Here is a 14,647-nt window from a genome sequence, read left to right as displayed (position 1 = left end):
CATTTTAATGACAGTGACTGTCTTGCAGTCAGTGATGCCTGTATTTTAAATTTACAAACTCTTGTTGATGATACTGGTGTGTGGGGGTGTGTGTTTGCATGGTAGAGTGGTTTATTGCAGTGCTTTGCACTTCAGCTCTACAGCAAATAGGCACTGGGTTTGACTGCTAGAGGATGAACATGGAGTTCTCCTTAGGCTCTTTCTTCACTCATGTACACGTACAGCAGTGTTTATCAAACTGGGGTCCAGCTTGGGGTCTGTGAAATTATTCTGTTTATTTTTTATTTATTTTATTTTTTATTTATAAGTGATAACAATAATTATTGGAATTATAATAATTATCATTATTTTCTGTTTTACAAGAGAATAAACAGAAAACTACATATGGGGACAAATGCACCAATAAAGCAAACATATATGTAACAGAACAAAGTGTAACATATCTTTACATATAAAAAGTAAACTGAAGAGGTTGTAGAAAGACACAACAGCAGCAAAACAATGCAAAAAGGCAAAAAAGAAGAATCCAGACAGTGCAGTATGACTACCAGCAGTGTCATCTGGATTTAATTGAACGAAAGTGTATGTTTTTGTGTGTTTTTTCCCATGTCTGCACATGCTGTCTGATGTTGACACTAAAAGAAACGTAATGTTTTTGTGACATCTATGCATGTTTTGTTCTTGCAAAAAAAAAAAGAACAATTCCTTTATTCTTTTGCTTTATTGTGACTGTCACTGGGCCACTCTAAGGAAGGGTAAACAACACTTTACTAGGAGGAAAAACATGTGGGAAGGGAGGGCAGTATTACACTTGAGGGGGCTGGGGGGGGGGGGGGGGGGGGGTACAAGGACAAAGGAGGACAACAACAACTATTTGAAAACTATTCTCATGTAATGCTTGAATTACTTTTTTTTATCTTTCATAGTGTTAAGTGCTTTAGCCTCCTCTAGTTTCCTTATGTCATAAAATGCTACACCTGAACTCGTATATTATAAGGATAACCCACAGTACATTATTTTGATTTTGGCACAGATGTATCAGAAGAATAGTTTTTCATTTTGTCTAAAGATGTTGCCAGGTTATATTGGCCTTAGAAACAGCTCCTCCTTATAAGGCACATTGTGGGCACCAGTCTGTGGGACGTTATGGTGCTACTTTTATTACCATCAATAGCTTCAGAGCACCAAAGTCCACCATAGTGAATATGTGTAAAACCCTTCCTCTTCACACCGGTGTTGCTGTTGCTGGCCCCAGTATGGGCTGATGATGATGATGATGATGTTGTTTGGTTATTGTAGCAGTTTTCCTGCTGAGGTCCCTGCTGACAGAGTGTGAGGCAGCTCAGCCCCTGAGCACTGATTACGGTGATTGGCAGCCTTGTCTCTTCTACCATGTGTCTCTGTCAGTCTATGTGGACCATTGTGCAGCTCCTGAGCTGGCTCTGCTCCAATCTCTCCCCCTCCGCCTGCCAGCAACCACCACATCTGGAAGCGCATCACTCTCCCTTTCTTTATTTGCTTATCATAGAAGCATTAACACATCACTCAGTCCTTTTCTCTCAAGTCACAAATTAAGTACATTTCCTTAAAAGTCTGCAAATCAACTTTTTTTTAGCTTTTAACCTTGTTACAATATTAATTCCTTATCAAAAGCAAAGTATTATTGGGCTTCCTTCCTGCATCTCTGAGAAATCCTCAATAATCCTGCTCTCTGAGCTGCTGCTCTGCCCTCTTTTGAAAAACGAGCGGTTCAAATTCTAGTGACGTCACTAGAATTATGAACCACCCCCTCCAAGAAATGCCTGCTGCCGGTGCCACGCCTCCACGGTGAACACTGCAGTGTAGGCACCCAGGGAGCAGCCATCATATTGCCTTTGAATTGATCTGACGTATTTGTGACCCAATGCGACGCAACGGTTGAGGTGTTAAACAAATGATTATCACCTTAAATGCACTATTCCTGTACTGTATTCAATAAAGATGAGGAGGAGAAGAAAGTGACTTAGCAGCTTAGAACTCCAGTGAGTGTTTGAAGCTGCTGCTGCTGGATGAACACACACAGCGCTGAGACGGACTCACACAACAGCCGCTTAAATAGCCATGTGTTTTACTGTAATGTCAAATAACAGTGTGTGGATAGCAAGAGGAAATTACTTTGGTGATAAATGATATGCCAGAGTGAGTCATCCAGGCAAGTCAGCGTATAGACACGCCCACTCATGAATATGCTGGCAGCAAACAGCCCGTTGGTCAGAAAGTCACTTTTCAGAGGCTAAAACTCTAGAAAACAGGCGAGTTTGGGAAAATAAACCTCAAATACTGTGGTTTTGGGGTTCTTAGAACAAATGAGGTGTTGGAAAAATGCATGATATGGGATCTGTTAGGGATGCTTTTTTTCTCCCGCTGAAAATTCAAAAGCAGAGGTGAAAGTATGGATTACAAGTACTCACGTCACTGTAATTGAGTTGCTGTTATGGTACTTGTCCTTTTTTGAGTATATTTCTAAATCAGTATTTTTACTTGTACTAAAATACGTTTTAAAAGAAGTATAATAATTCATTACATTTCTACATCCAACCGATACTGAGTAAATTATTATTTTTATTATTTTCTATTTGTTTTAAAATGATCAACGGACATTGTAATACCACAAAAAAGGAAATGAGCAGACAGCAATCACATGCATTACATGATCATCGACCAAGCAGATTAAACATAATGCACGTTACCAAAACAGCATTGAATATCATTTATTTTCTCAGTTTTAGAGTTCATAAATGTAGCTATACTTAGTGCTGGATATATTTTTATTATTTTTAATTGAATTCATTCATATACAGATGCCTTTGTGGAAAATAAATTAAGTTCCAGTTGTGCAAGATTTAATCTCTTCCTTTTTAATTTTAGACATGGGATGTTTACTGTATGCAAGGGAACCGTGGCAAGATTTATTACCAAAAATAAATGTGTAGTGTGAAAGTAACTAGTAACTTTTACTATTTAATTGAGCTACTTTTTACTTGTACTTGAGTACTTTATGTATGATTTTCTTGTGCTGGAGTACAATTTCAATCAAGTAACAGTACTTCTATTTAAGCAGGGAATATCAGTACTTTTACAGTATACGTTATGCTTGCATGTACAGACTCCTCTTTTTCTTTATCCATCCATTCTCTGACCCACTTGCTCCTTTTTAAGGGTTGAAGGGTTATTGGTAACATCTAAATGTGTTTTCCCACTACCAAATATTACAATGTTAAATGATTAAGTTTGACCTCTCAACCTTTCGTTCTTTCATGCATGTGTGTATACATGAATATGCAATTTGTCCACCCACCCTATTGCTACTTGAAGGCAGCTTGATGCAACCTCACCTTTGACTCTGTTCTTGAAAAAATGACTTACTTACTTGGTCACATAAGAGATGTACCCTCTTTGTTTACAAGTGCTTTGTGTATCCATGAATGTAGTCCTTACAGGAAGAACCCTAGTTTTCTTCTGTTTCATACACAAATTGGTTTGACAGCTTTACTGGAAATCTTTTGAAAGGCCAAGAATATTTGTTTATAATTTTTACAGTACTAGATTAAAATCTGATTTGGGATTGACAAATATGTTATATAATATTGCTGTTTCTGTAAGTATGAGATTATTAACCAATTAACGGCTCTGCTCTTTATCGGACTTTCCCCCTTTTTTAGATTAATACACCACGACTGATGTTCTTGCTCACTGAATTGATGTGGCTGCTAAAAATAATGATCTATTGATGTGTCCCAGTACCATGACACCTGTGCATGTTACATTTTAATGGGATCATTTCCATTTCTCTCCTGCTGAGTTTCCAATTTCATCTTTCTCTCACTTTCAGGAATTGCTTGTACCCTGTGCCTGTATATGCAGCACATATAGGGTGAAACCACATATATATTTCCCTTTTGTAGAAGGAAACGTAGATGAGGTCTCAGACAGTCCCAGACACTAAAGATCTATTTCTTTCTTAAAGGGGACATATTATGCTAAATCCACTTTTTTAGCCCTTAAATGCATTTTGTTGTATATTTAGTGTTTAGAAGTACAGAAAAGTTAAAATTAGTCTCTTCAGGTGCTCTGTTGATATCTTTATATTCTGTTTTGGTCATATTTTTCAATCTGTTTTGATTTTTCTATTCTCTATTACGTTTTTTGAACAATAACGTCACAGTATTTGCAGCGGAACTGCCAAATTAGGACGACTCCAGGCCCAACACTTTGAGCAATCCACCATTTTTATTTCTCGCTTTTATTTTTTGTCCAAGCTCAAGGATGCTGAAGTTACGAGAGGATAAGTCAAAATGTTCGGTTGTTGGATGTAGTAACCCACACGCTTCATTACACCGTCTCCCAGCATCAGAACCTTTTCAAAGTGCCTGGTTGAGTTTTATTTTTCACGGAAATGTACCCACATCTGTGGGTAAGGTCATTTTTGTGTGTGCAAAGCACTTCAAGGATGACTGCTTCAGCAACCTCCGCCAGTATAAAGAAGGATTTGCTGAAAGACTTTGTCTGATTGAGGGTTCAATTCCTTCTATCTTTGGAGACGACAAACAGAGCACTTTGGTAAGCTATAAATAATGCTAAAAAGTGTGATGATAAGACGTCTCTGTCATTGTTTTGTTAGCATTAGGAGTTGCACCATCTTCATATGTTAGCGCTGTGTGCTCGTTTTAGATCCTTGATGTTATGGCCTACGTGATTTAATTTAAGTCTAAAGTTTTCATTAGTCATTTTATTTTGCCGTTTTTGTCTCCGAAAAGACTGTATTAAAATGCATTTCATAACGTTAGCTTGGCGCTAGCGTTAACTCGGTGCTTGTGGTAGCTCACTTGTTAGGGTTTTGCAGGTTCATCATCTTCATTTTCATCTCGCTCCGCCGGGTCAGACTCTGGCTTGAACATGTAAGGCTGGATGGACAAGTCTTCTGTTGTTGACATTGTGTAAATAACGTGTGAATAAACATTTTCTGCACCGCTAGACAATCGTATCTCTTCTATCAAACTACAAAAATGGACGAACAGGGTGGAGTTGAACCGAGTGTCACCTCTGCAACCTGGAGAGGGGGCGGGGTATGAAGTGTCTCATTTGCATTTAAAGAGACCTCACCAAAACGAGTTGCTCTCAGAAGCACATCAGAAAAGTGGTAGAAAAGGGGTGGAGCTATAATAATGAGGAATTCAGATCCAAGCATTGCAGTTCCGCTTTATATCGACCACAACTGTATGATTTATATGTAAAAAAGGAAGGATTTAAATGCATGATATGTCTCCTTTAAACCAGTAAACCAGCTATTGGTTCCCAGAGCATTTTAGTTTATTCTCATTCTCGCATCATTAGCAACTGCTTTGGTTTGTGTGTGTCAAACTGCATCCATCTCACTCATTACACGCATGGCAGACCAGTCTATACAGCTGCAGTCCAATTTATTCAACTGTGCTTTGATTTATGTTCTTTTACCCCAGACCTGCTCAATGTCTTCTCTCATGTCCCATCACGTTGTCATTCTCCAAGTCTTTTTTTTTTTTTTTTTTGCTTTTAGATAAACTCAAACTATCCATCTTTGTATCTCTTACCCTTACCATTAGTTTTGAAAAAGATTGACTCCTGATGGGTGATTTTCTTTTTTTTTTCGTTGCAATTTTCCTCCCTCGTGCTGCTGCAGAACAATAACCGTTTTTCATCTGCTGAACTTCTTTCATGTTTCACCACAGTGTTCAAGAGAAGCGCTGAGACACCTTCCAAACCTTTATCTTCTGAAAGTGCTGTTCACATTTTTCAGCTTCAGATCAATAAAGCAGTGCAGGGATCTAAGCTTCCTGTCAAGAAGACGATCCGGCATATCTAGTTATGGAATCAAAAAAAAAAAGAAGGAATGAACCAACTGGATATGGAAGCCAAACTCTTTAGACATGAGCAAACTCAGAAGAAGATGGAAGAAAATGTGGAAGCCTTATTCCAAATCTTTTTTCCACTAACATTTACAAAATAGTTTTGACATTTATTTGCTGCCTTGTTGGCTACAATTTTTCTCGTTTTCAAGTCACTCTAGTCTGTCCTGTGTCTGCTCAGAGAATTCAACATAAGCCAAGATAATGGTTTTGTCAATCTTTGTCTTCCTCATGCGTTTCTATCTTCACTGCTTAGTTTGATGGCATCTTTAGAGCAGTTATTCTCATATGGATGCTGTCACATCTTTAGGATTCATCCCAAAGTCACTTAAATGTGTGACATGGCCATGAGAAAAGCAGGAGTCATCACATAAGCTGAGAAAACGCACCAAAACATTTATTTTCTGGGAAAATGGTAATTTTCACTTCATAGAACGGTGTCGGATGTTTTAAAAAGATTAGCTTTGCGTTAAAAAAAACAAAAAAAAAACAGCAAAGTTTAACCATCCCCCAAGCAAACTTTGTGTGCATTTGCCTCACTTCAGGCTCGGAGGCTTATTCTACGTAACTGGAAATCGGATATGCCCCCATCATTCATATCTTGGGTAAAGGAAATGTCTCTAATTCCACTGGAAAAGCTTAAATACAATAGATTAAAATCGAGACAGAAATTTAATTTACACATGGTCACAATTTCTAGAATTCACCATCACTCTTTCTTTTCCTCCAGCTGTATGAATATCACTTCTCCCTTTTGCAGCTTTGATCGTATATCATGATCCATGGGTACTTATGTATGAACCTATGCACAATCCATAATCAATGTACTGTATGTGTTCTGTGCGTAATTTGTGTCCGTGATGCTGTTCATCTGGGCCTCTGCTACATTTGCATCTATTCTGATGATGATGAAGTGTGTGTGAAGTGTGTCGGCTGTTTGAAATACTCACCAGAGTCTCAAGCTGCCGACACAGGAATACTTTCTTCTCTTCATCACTTCTTCTCTGACTAGAGAAATAATCAATTTCAGCTGTAATTCATTGTTTCATCCGTTAGAGGAGATACGAGTGGAGTTTTCTCACTGTATATGCCCCCATATATACCCCCAAGCCAATAGATGTCAGCATGTAGCACTACAAGCCCTTAGTTCGATGCTGGTTTGATGATGTGCTGCAGGGCATACAGTATCTGACACACTGCCTTTGAGAATGTGCACTATACTTGACTTATAAAGTCTGTCGACCAGCTTGCGGTAAATTAAAATGCTCTTATGTAATCTTAAAGGACATTTAGGTTTTATTCAAACTGGAACCTACATTACAAACTTTACTGTACATCGACTATATCTGACTTTCCTTTAGAAGAGATCTTAAAATGTTGTTGATTGCACGTTTTGCATGCAAAAACAATCAAGTTGCCCTTCTCCTAATCCAGTGTTTCTCAAAAGGGGGTATGTGTACCCCAAGGGATACGCAATGGCACTACAGAGTAACTAGAGAGAGAGAGAGAGAGAGAAAGAGCTGGGGTTTTATAATGTTTATTTTCAGTTAAAAATTATAAATATTACCAGCAACACAAAAAGACAACAAAGACTCAATGAGAGAAAAACACACAAGATCACTACAAAATACACTAAATAACAGAGAAACAGACAAATGACACCAAAAACACACTTACTGAGAGAATAATTTAAATGATACAAAAAACACACAAAAACGATAACAAAAAACACACAAAATAAGAGAATAATATACTTAATAATAAAAAGAACAGACAATAACAAAATACACAAAAAACACACAAAATGATCATTGTAATTATTTTAATTAGAACGTGAACTTAAAATACAAGGGTCAGTCTTTGTCCCACATCAGGAGAGAGATGACCATAACTGATTAAAAAAAAAAAAAAAAAACTATAGAAATATATCTATTCAGGAAGCCTAAAACTGTTTCTTTTCACTTATTTACAAAATAATATTTTTTTCAAATGTGTGTTATCACTCATTCATCCATCATTATGCTCTATTGTTGTTGTTTCATAGAATTCTGAGCAAAACTGTATGGTCGGACAAAGGGGGGGACATGGATTCAAAAGTACAAGAATGGGGTATGTTTGAGATACTCTCGTGTTCAGTACCTGAGATTGTATACAGAGAGACATAGTCAGAGCTCTAGCTTTGCTGAATCAATCTATTTATTACAGATGAATCTTAGCCTTTTTATTCTATTTTGTTATCTAGTGTTTCTCCTCCCTAGGCTGGCACATGGCTCGGACATGTGTGTTCTTTTGTTAATGTACGTGAGACATTTGTGATTGTCAGGGTCAAACATGAGCTCATCAAAGATAAAGACATACACAAATTATATAGTTCACAGCATAGATTTCAATAGTTTGTCTGACAGGATTATTTTAATTATCTTCTAAATCTTTTACATTTAGAAATCAAATGATTAGTCATAGTAGTTAGTTCAAGATGACATTTACTGCTGATATAAAGCAATACAAATTATGTTCACAATTATTGATTGATTCATTATTATTATTTATCATTTAGTGGTCTATTGTGTCTGCTTTATTTGATTTATAAGGTATGTGTACAGTATGAGTTGTTTAATGTATATTAAGTTTAATATTTAAAATAGAATTATTGTTGTTTGTTAACGATTTGGATTTTGTGCATTTTGTTCAAACTGTCTTTTTTGAGTGTCCCAGTTATTTACATGTGATTTGTCTCATTGCTTACGTACTTGCTTGTGTTGTTGTTAGATTTAGAATACGGTAAGTTGAAATCAGATGTTCTAAAACTGTTTGTTCCAGAAAATAGGCTTTGAGAAAGATATTCTGAATATATTTTATTATGGGTAAATTGGAGCTATTGGACATTTAATTATAGTATGTTAAAAAAAAAAAAAAAAAAAACCTATGAATAATAATCCATATTTAAAGGTACTCAAAAAAGTTGACCTAATCAATGGTTTGCTTGTGATATATTGTTTGTGTTTTTTTTCAATATATACATATAATTTTAACAACATGAACACATTTTCAAAGGAAAGTTTACTTTAAATTACACCAAGGCTAGTGGGGGTTGGATGGTGTAATCAAAAATGTGATTTGAAGATCACCCTGACCTAAGAAAAGACAGCCATACAGTGGAGAATGTGATTCTTGCTGAGAGAAAGCACGAACTTTATTAGGGCTGTTGGAATCAGAGTCGGGTGCCTTCTTCCTCTTCTGGACACACATTCTGCCCCTGTGAACACAGCAAAACACAAAAAAAAAACAAAAAACGTACAGGGTCATCACACCTTCCTCGTTAGGAAATCCCAAACCCATGTCACGTGAGAGCGTTTCAGAGTCTGTATGAGTGTAGCATTGGTCTGTAAAGCTTACCAGTGCCTGCACAGCTAACAGTAAACATGGTAAGTGTGTACTCCTGGTGTTATAGATGCCCTCAATGCAAATCTCCCACTTCCCAGCAGTGATATTTGTAGAAGCTTTAGTAGAGATTAATTCCCTTCCTGCTGTGATGCGTTGCGTGCTAATTAGGTTTCCAAAGTGACACGCAATCTACATTCTTCAGAGGTGTAAAGAATACTAATATATCCTACTCAAGAAGACGTTCTGTTACTTGATTGAAATTGTATTCAAGTACAAGTAAAAAGCAGCTCAAATAAATATTATTCAAAGTAAAAGCTACAAGTTACTTTCACACCCCCCACATTTATTTTTGGTAATAAATATTGCCACGGTTCCCTTGCATACAGTAAACGTCTCATGTATACACTTAAATAGGAAGAGACCAAATCTTGCACAGTTGAAACTTATATTATTTTCCTCAAAAAAATAAAAAAATAAAAGGTTTGTCAAAATGTACAAAAATGAAATAACACCAATAAATTTTATTCAAAATAAAAATAAAAAAAATTCTCAGGATCTAAATATAGCTAAATAAAATGAACTCTAAAACAGTGCCATGTGGGTAACAAAGTAATACCTAAGAAAGTGGCTGGACAATGATTGGAAAGGACACGACTAACGTGGGGTTTCCACTGGATTCGTTTTGAGTGCGCCGCGGTGCACTCCGGTTGGACGACTGTGATGTCACGAGACAGATGAGTTCTCGCGATATTTATGTAATCGCGCGAGAACGCAGTGTGTGCTTAACTTCCTGTTTAGCTTCATTTGCTTTGTGCTGATTGATGCGTCGTGCTCCGGTGTCTGCCAGAAATAGAAGTCCTGCGTATATCTGCCATGCCATTTTTGCAGAAAAACTAAAACAAAATGTGCTGTGAGAGTTTTTGAACAAACTCAAACGACTAACCTTATCCTTCCTTGTTTTCCAGGTAAATGAGATTTACCATGAGGAGTCCCTGGGAGTTCACATCAATGTGGTATTGGTGAGGATGATCATGCTGGGTTATGCCAAGGTGAGGTTCTACAGTCCACACAATGACAAGAAATGATAAAAAAAAAAAAGATAAAATAAAACAGCTGGTAAGTTATTAAAGCTTGAGGTTGTAAAATCTTACTGGTCTTCATATCATATTGTTGAAAGGTTTTACCCTAGTCCAGTTCTGTAGAGCCCGCCATTGTGCTACTGACAAAACTTCCAGTTAATTTCAAAATAAGAGCCCTATTTACAAAAATGTTTAAAATTAATGAAAGACAAGAAGAGATTATTTTGTATTCAAATAGGGGATGTTTGACTTTTAGCTTAAAGCTGGTCCCAGGACGATTTCATGTTCCGCTAGCAATGCATCATGGGGCGGTTGAGTATGACTAGTGTGCCCACCATGCGTACTTCAAATATGTTCCGATATAGTATACAACTGGGTATTTCTCGCATACGCAATCTTTCCATATTATATAATGTGTACGGACTACATACTAATTTAGACCAGGGCTGTCACTTTAACGCGTTAATTGCGATTGATTAAATAATAATATAAAATAATTGCGTTAATTGCTTGTTTTTTGCACCCCAAACAGCGCGGAACCTTAATCATTGCACGTGTTTCCGGTATACACAATAATACTGATGTTACGAGTACAACGGTAGAGCTACTACTACTACTACTACTACTAGGCTTAATGTTATTACAGTACTTTATTTTCTGATGATCAATGTCATTATTGATGTGCTAATTTACAGCACCGTGATTGATGTATCTGTTTTATTTATTATGTATTATCTGAAGGAGAGAAAAAGCAACTAGTTTGGTGTTCAATAATTGATCATGAAAGTGTTGTTACTGTTTATGATGTGTTAGCTTGTAGCACTTCATATGGACCTGATGTTTAGTTGTTTGTTGTATGTAAATGCTTCAAGTCTGTTAAAAACAAACAATAAATGACTTTATAAAGCCACTTTGTTATACCTAAATGTTGTGATCTGCCACAATAATGTCATTTAAATTAAAATACCTCAAGTTGAGGGTGTTTCTCAGCAAGTTTAAGGATTAAAAAAGAGATATTGACAGCTTTAATTTTAACATCAGACTTAGTTGGAGTAGTACGTTGTTATTATGCGATTTCGAACACAGCCCATGTTTTAGATGCAACCTTGGTTCAATACAGCTGAAAGTAAAGGGCAGCTTGTTATAATGACACCATCGTTAGATTCAGGTGTGTTAAAGCAGGGAGACAACAAGCACATGTTGGAAAGGAATGCTCTCGGGGACTAAACCTTTAGTGAATCCGCCCCTCAGACTAGACTTCAGCATCTCTGGAAGTGGTTCATAACATCAATAAAAGGGGTTTGTTTAGTTAATAATCAGTGGGGCTGAAATACAAACAAACTCTATATCCTACTCATATATAATGCTACTTTTTCTACTTTTGACAGTTCTTGTTTTCTGACTTTAGCTTCCATTTCCTTTGCCACGGATAATTTTTCTGTTTGGAGCTTCCTTCATGAAGTTGAAGCCCTCAATATCGTTTGCCCTTCATTTTTCTAAAGCATGTAGAGTAGCAGGGGAGAAAAAAATAAACCCATTATTAATCCACTCCACATGCATTGTGTCCCATGGGTTTCCTGTTTTTTCCTCTCCAGAAAAGCAAAAGGAATTTCACGCCATAAAGACATTACTAATTTAACAGCAGAATTTCACAGCTCCTCATTGATTGAAAAATTATCTGCAACTTTTTAAATAAAAAAAAACATTTGTATTAAAAAAAAAAAAAAAAAAAAAAAGACTCATTACGGTTGGTGAATATTGAAGTATTTAATCCAAAGTGTTAGTTGTTATTGAATTTATATTTGGACAACCGAGTAACTTTTGATGCTTTTACGCTTTTGTCTTTTTCGTGAATGAATTATCAAATTTTAACTTATAAGCATTTGTTCCTTTGATACAGCAGTGATTTAATGACAGGTAGAGTTCTCTGCAAGATAGTAACAACTGGAATATTTTCATTTCCTGAAGAAAATTCAAGTGAGGATGCAGGTGCTGGCCTGCATTGCACTGCATTAGCTTAGCATTAGCATTAGGTAGCATTAACTAGCATTAGCACGAATTTGTATTAACATTAGTGGTAGCTAGCATTACCATTAACCAACATTAGTTTTATATAGTATTAGCACTATCTAGCATTAGCTAGTATTAACTTTAGCATTAACATTAGCTAGCATTAGCCTAGCGTTAAAATTAACCTAGCGTTAGCATTTGCCTAGCATTAGCTTAGCAATAGCATTAACCTAGCATTAGCACTAACCCACTATTAACCTTGCTTAATGTTAGCATTAACCTAGCATTAGCACTAACCTACTATTAACCTTAGCTTAATGTTAGCATTAACCTAGCATTAGCACTAACCTACTATTAACCTTAGCTTAATGTTAGCATTAACCTAGCATTAGCACTAACCCACTATTAACCTTTCTTAATGTTAGCATTAACCTAGCATTAGCACTAACCCACTATTAACCTTTCTTAATGTTAGCATTAACCTAGCATTAGCACTAACCTACTATTAACCTTAGCTTAATGTTAGCATTAACCTAGCATTAGCACTAACCCAATATTAACCTTTCTTAATGTTAGCATTAACCTAGCATTAGCACTAACCTACTATGAACCTTAGCTTAATGTTAGCATTAACCTAGCAATAGCATTAGATTTGATAGGTTGTTTGTCAAAATTGGTGTAGGAGGAGCTAATGTAGAGTCGGAAGAAAAAAGGCACAACAATCGTGAGAATGCCTTCTGCATCCTCACTAAGGTTTTAAATAAATAAACCTATTTGATTTAATTAATCAGTGAAAGAAGATATTGCTGAACGAGCCTATTCCCACTTTTCAGAGAATGAATAAACAAATGTACATATTCAATTGTATGCCTCTGATTTGACCAAAAGTTGGCAATTAAGTAGTGTGTCGAATCCATCCATTAGTCCCAATGCATTACGATTAACACCGTAAATATTCTCTTCACGTACCTTGTTGTGTATTTTGTGTTTAGTTGCAAATGGTTTACATAACACAGACGTGTTAAACTCACTGAAAAGCCTTTCTCTCCCTCTCTTGTTTGTCAGTCCATCAGCCTCATTGAAAGAGGCAACCCATCACGGAGCTTGGAGAACGTGTGCCGCTGGGCGTTTGTGCAGCAGAAAGGCGAGCCAGATCATGCCGAGCACCACGACCATGCAATCTTCTTGACTCGCCAAGGTTTCGGCCCCACGGGGATGCAGGGTAAGGCTGAGCATAATGGGCGAGGTTCAAGAAAGGAGGTGTGATCGCTTACAGCATTTTCATCCTGTTTGGTGCTACTGTCATACTAAATGGTAAATAATTAATAAAGCAATTTACATATCAGCCACATTCACAAAACCCATAGGGAAAAGCTGCTATGCAAGGTGCTGATTTACCATTGGAGCCAACATATCATTAAGTATTTTACCAAAGGACACTCTGACACATAGACTGATCTTAAAATCACAAGCTTAGACTTTAAGCTTTTAAATGCAAAATGGAAGCATATTATGTCATATTATAGCAATAGTTGGTGAACCTTTTTGGAACATGAAGTCCACATTTTTTTAAACTACAATGCTCAGATTCATTAGTAGATACAATATGCTATTCTTTTTCTAATTGTCAATAGGTTGTTTAAGACAGTGTTTTTCAACCTTTTTTGAGCCAAGGCACATTTTTTTCATTGAAAAAATCACGAGGCACACCACCAGCCAAACATGTTAAAAAATGATACTCTGTAGCCTATATTAACAATATAGCCATTCTCATCAAAGTGTCTTGAATAGGAATCAAATAAACACAAAGAATAAAGGACTTTATCATCATTTGTATTTCTTCTTTCAAATAAAAAGTGCACTTAACATGTCCACTTCAAAAATACAGCTTGAACATAACAAATGAAACAACAATGTGGTCTTAAAGGTAGTAGAAAACGTCAAAGTGTTTTGCAAACTCTAATTCTGTCCAAAATTATTAATTACCAGGAATACAGAAATATCGTGCTTATTATGACAGAAGCAATAATATTTGGGAAAGATTTCACTGTTCTACACTGAGAATCCAAATGAAACATAACTCTCGCTGTATTGCCTCGAGCTCACCGTCTTTGCTTTCTTTCCTCCACTCATACTAGGGCCTTCTTCTGGGTCCGAATTTTGTCCAGGGCCCAGTTCGGAATTGGTATTTTTCCTCTTCAAAAACTTCTCCATCACTGTCACCGTAGTTTCGCTTACCCACAATGCTTT

The 14,647-nt window shown here is 36.6% G+C and overlaps 1 protein-coding gene across 1 annotated transcript in view; it reads left to right on the top strand.

Moving 5' to 3' along the window:
- adamts3 (ADAM metallopeptidase with thrombospondin type 1 motif, 3) overlaps positions 1-14,647 on the top strand; it is a 208,010-nt gene that overhangs the window by 85,408 nt on the left and 107,955 nt on the right. Inside the window, exons 6-7 of the mRNA XM_028457181.1 lie at positions 10,274-10,357; positions 13,463-13,619. Of these exons, the coding sequence (XP_028312982.1) occupies positions 10,274-10,357; positions 13,463-13,619 (241 nt within the window). The remainder of the gene's footprint in view (positions 1-10,273; positions 10,358-13,462; positions 13,620-14,647) is intronic.

This window comes from Gouania willdenowi, chromosome 9 (genome assembly GCF_900634775.1).
Source record: "Gouania willdenowi chromosome 9, fGouWil2.1, whole genome shotgun sequence".
In the NCBI taxonomy this organism is placed as follows: Eukaryota; Metazoa; Chordata; class Actinopteri; order Blenniiformes; family Gobiesocidae; genus Gouania; species Gouania willdenowi.
Note: the sequence above shows the minus strand (reverse complement) of the source record. Positions and strands in the feature narration are given on the sequence as shown.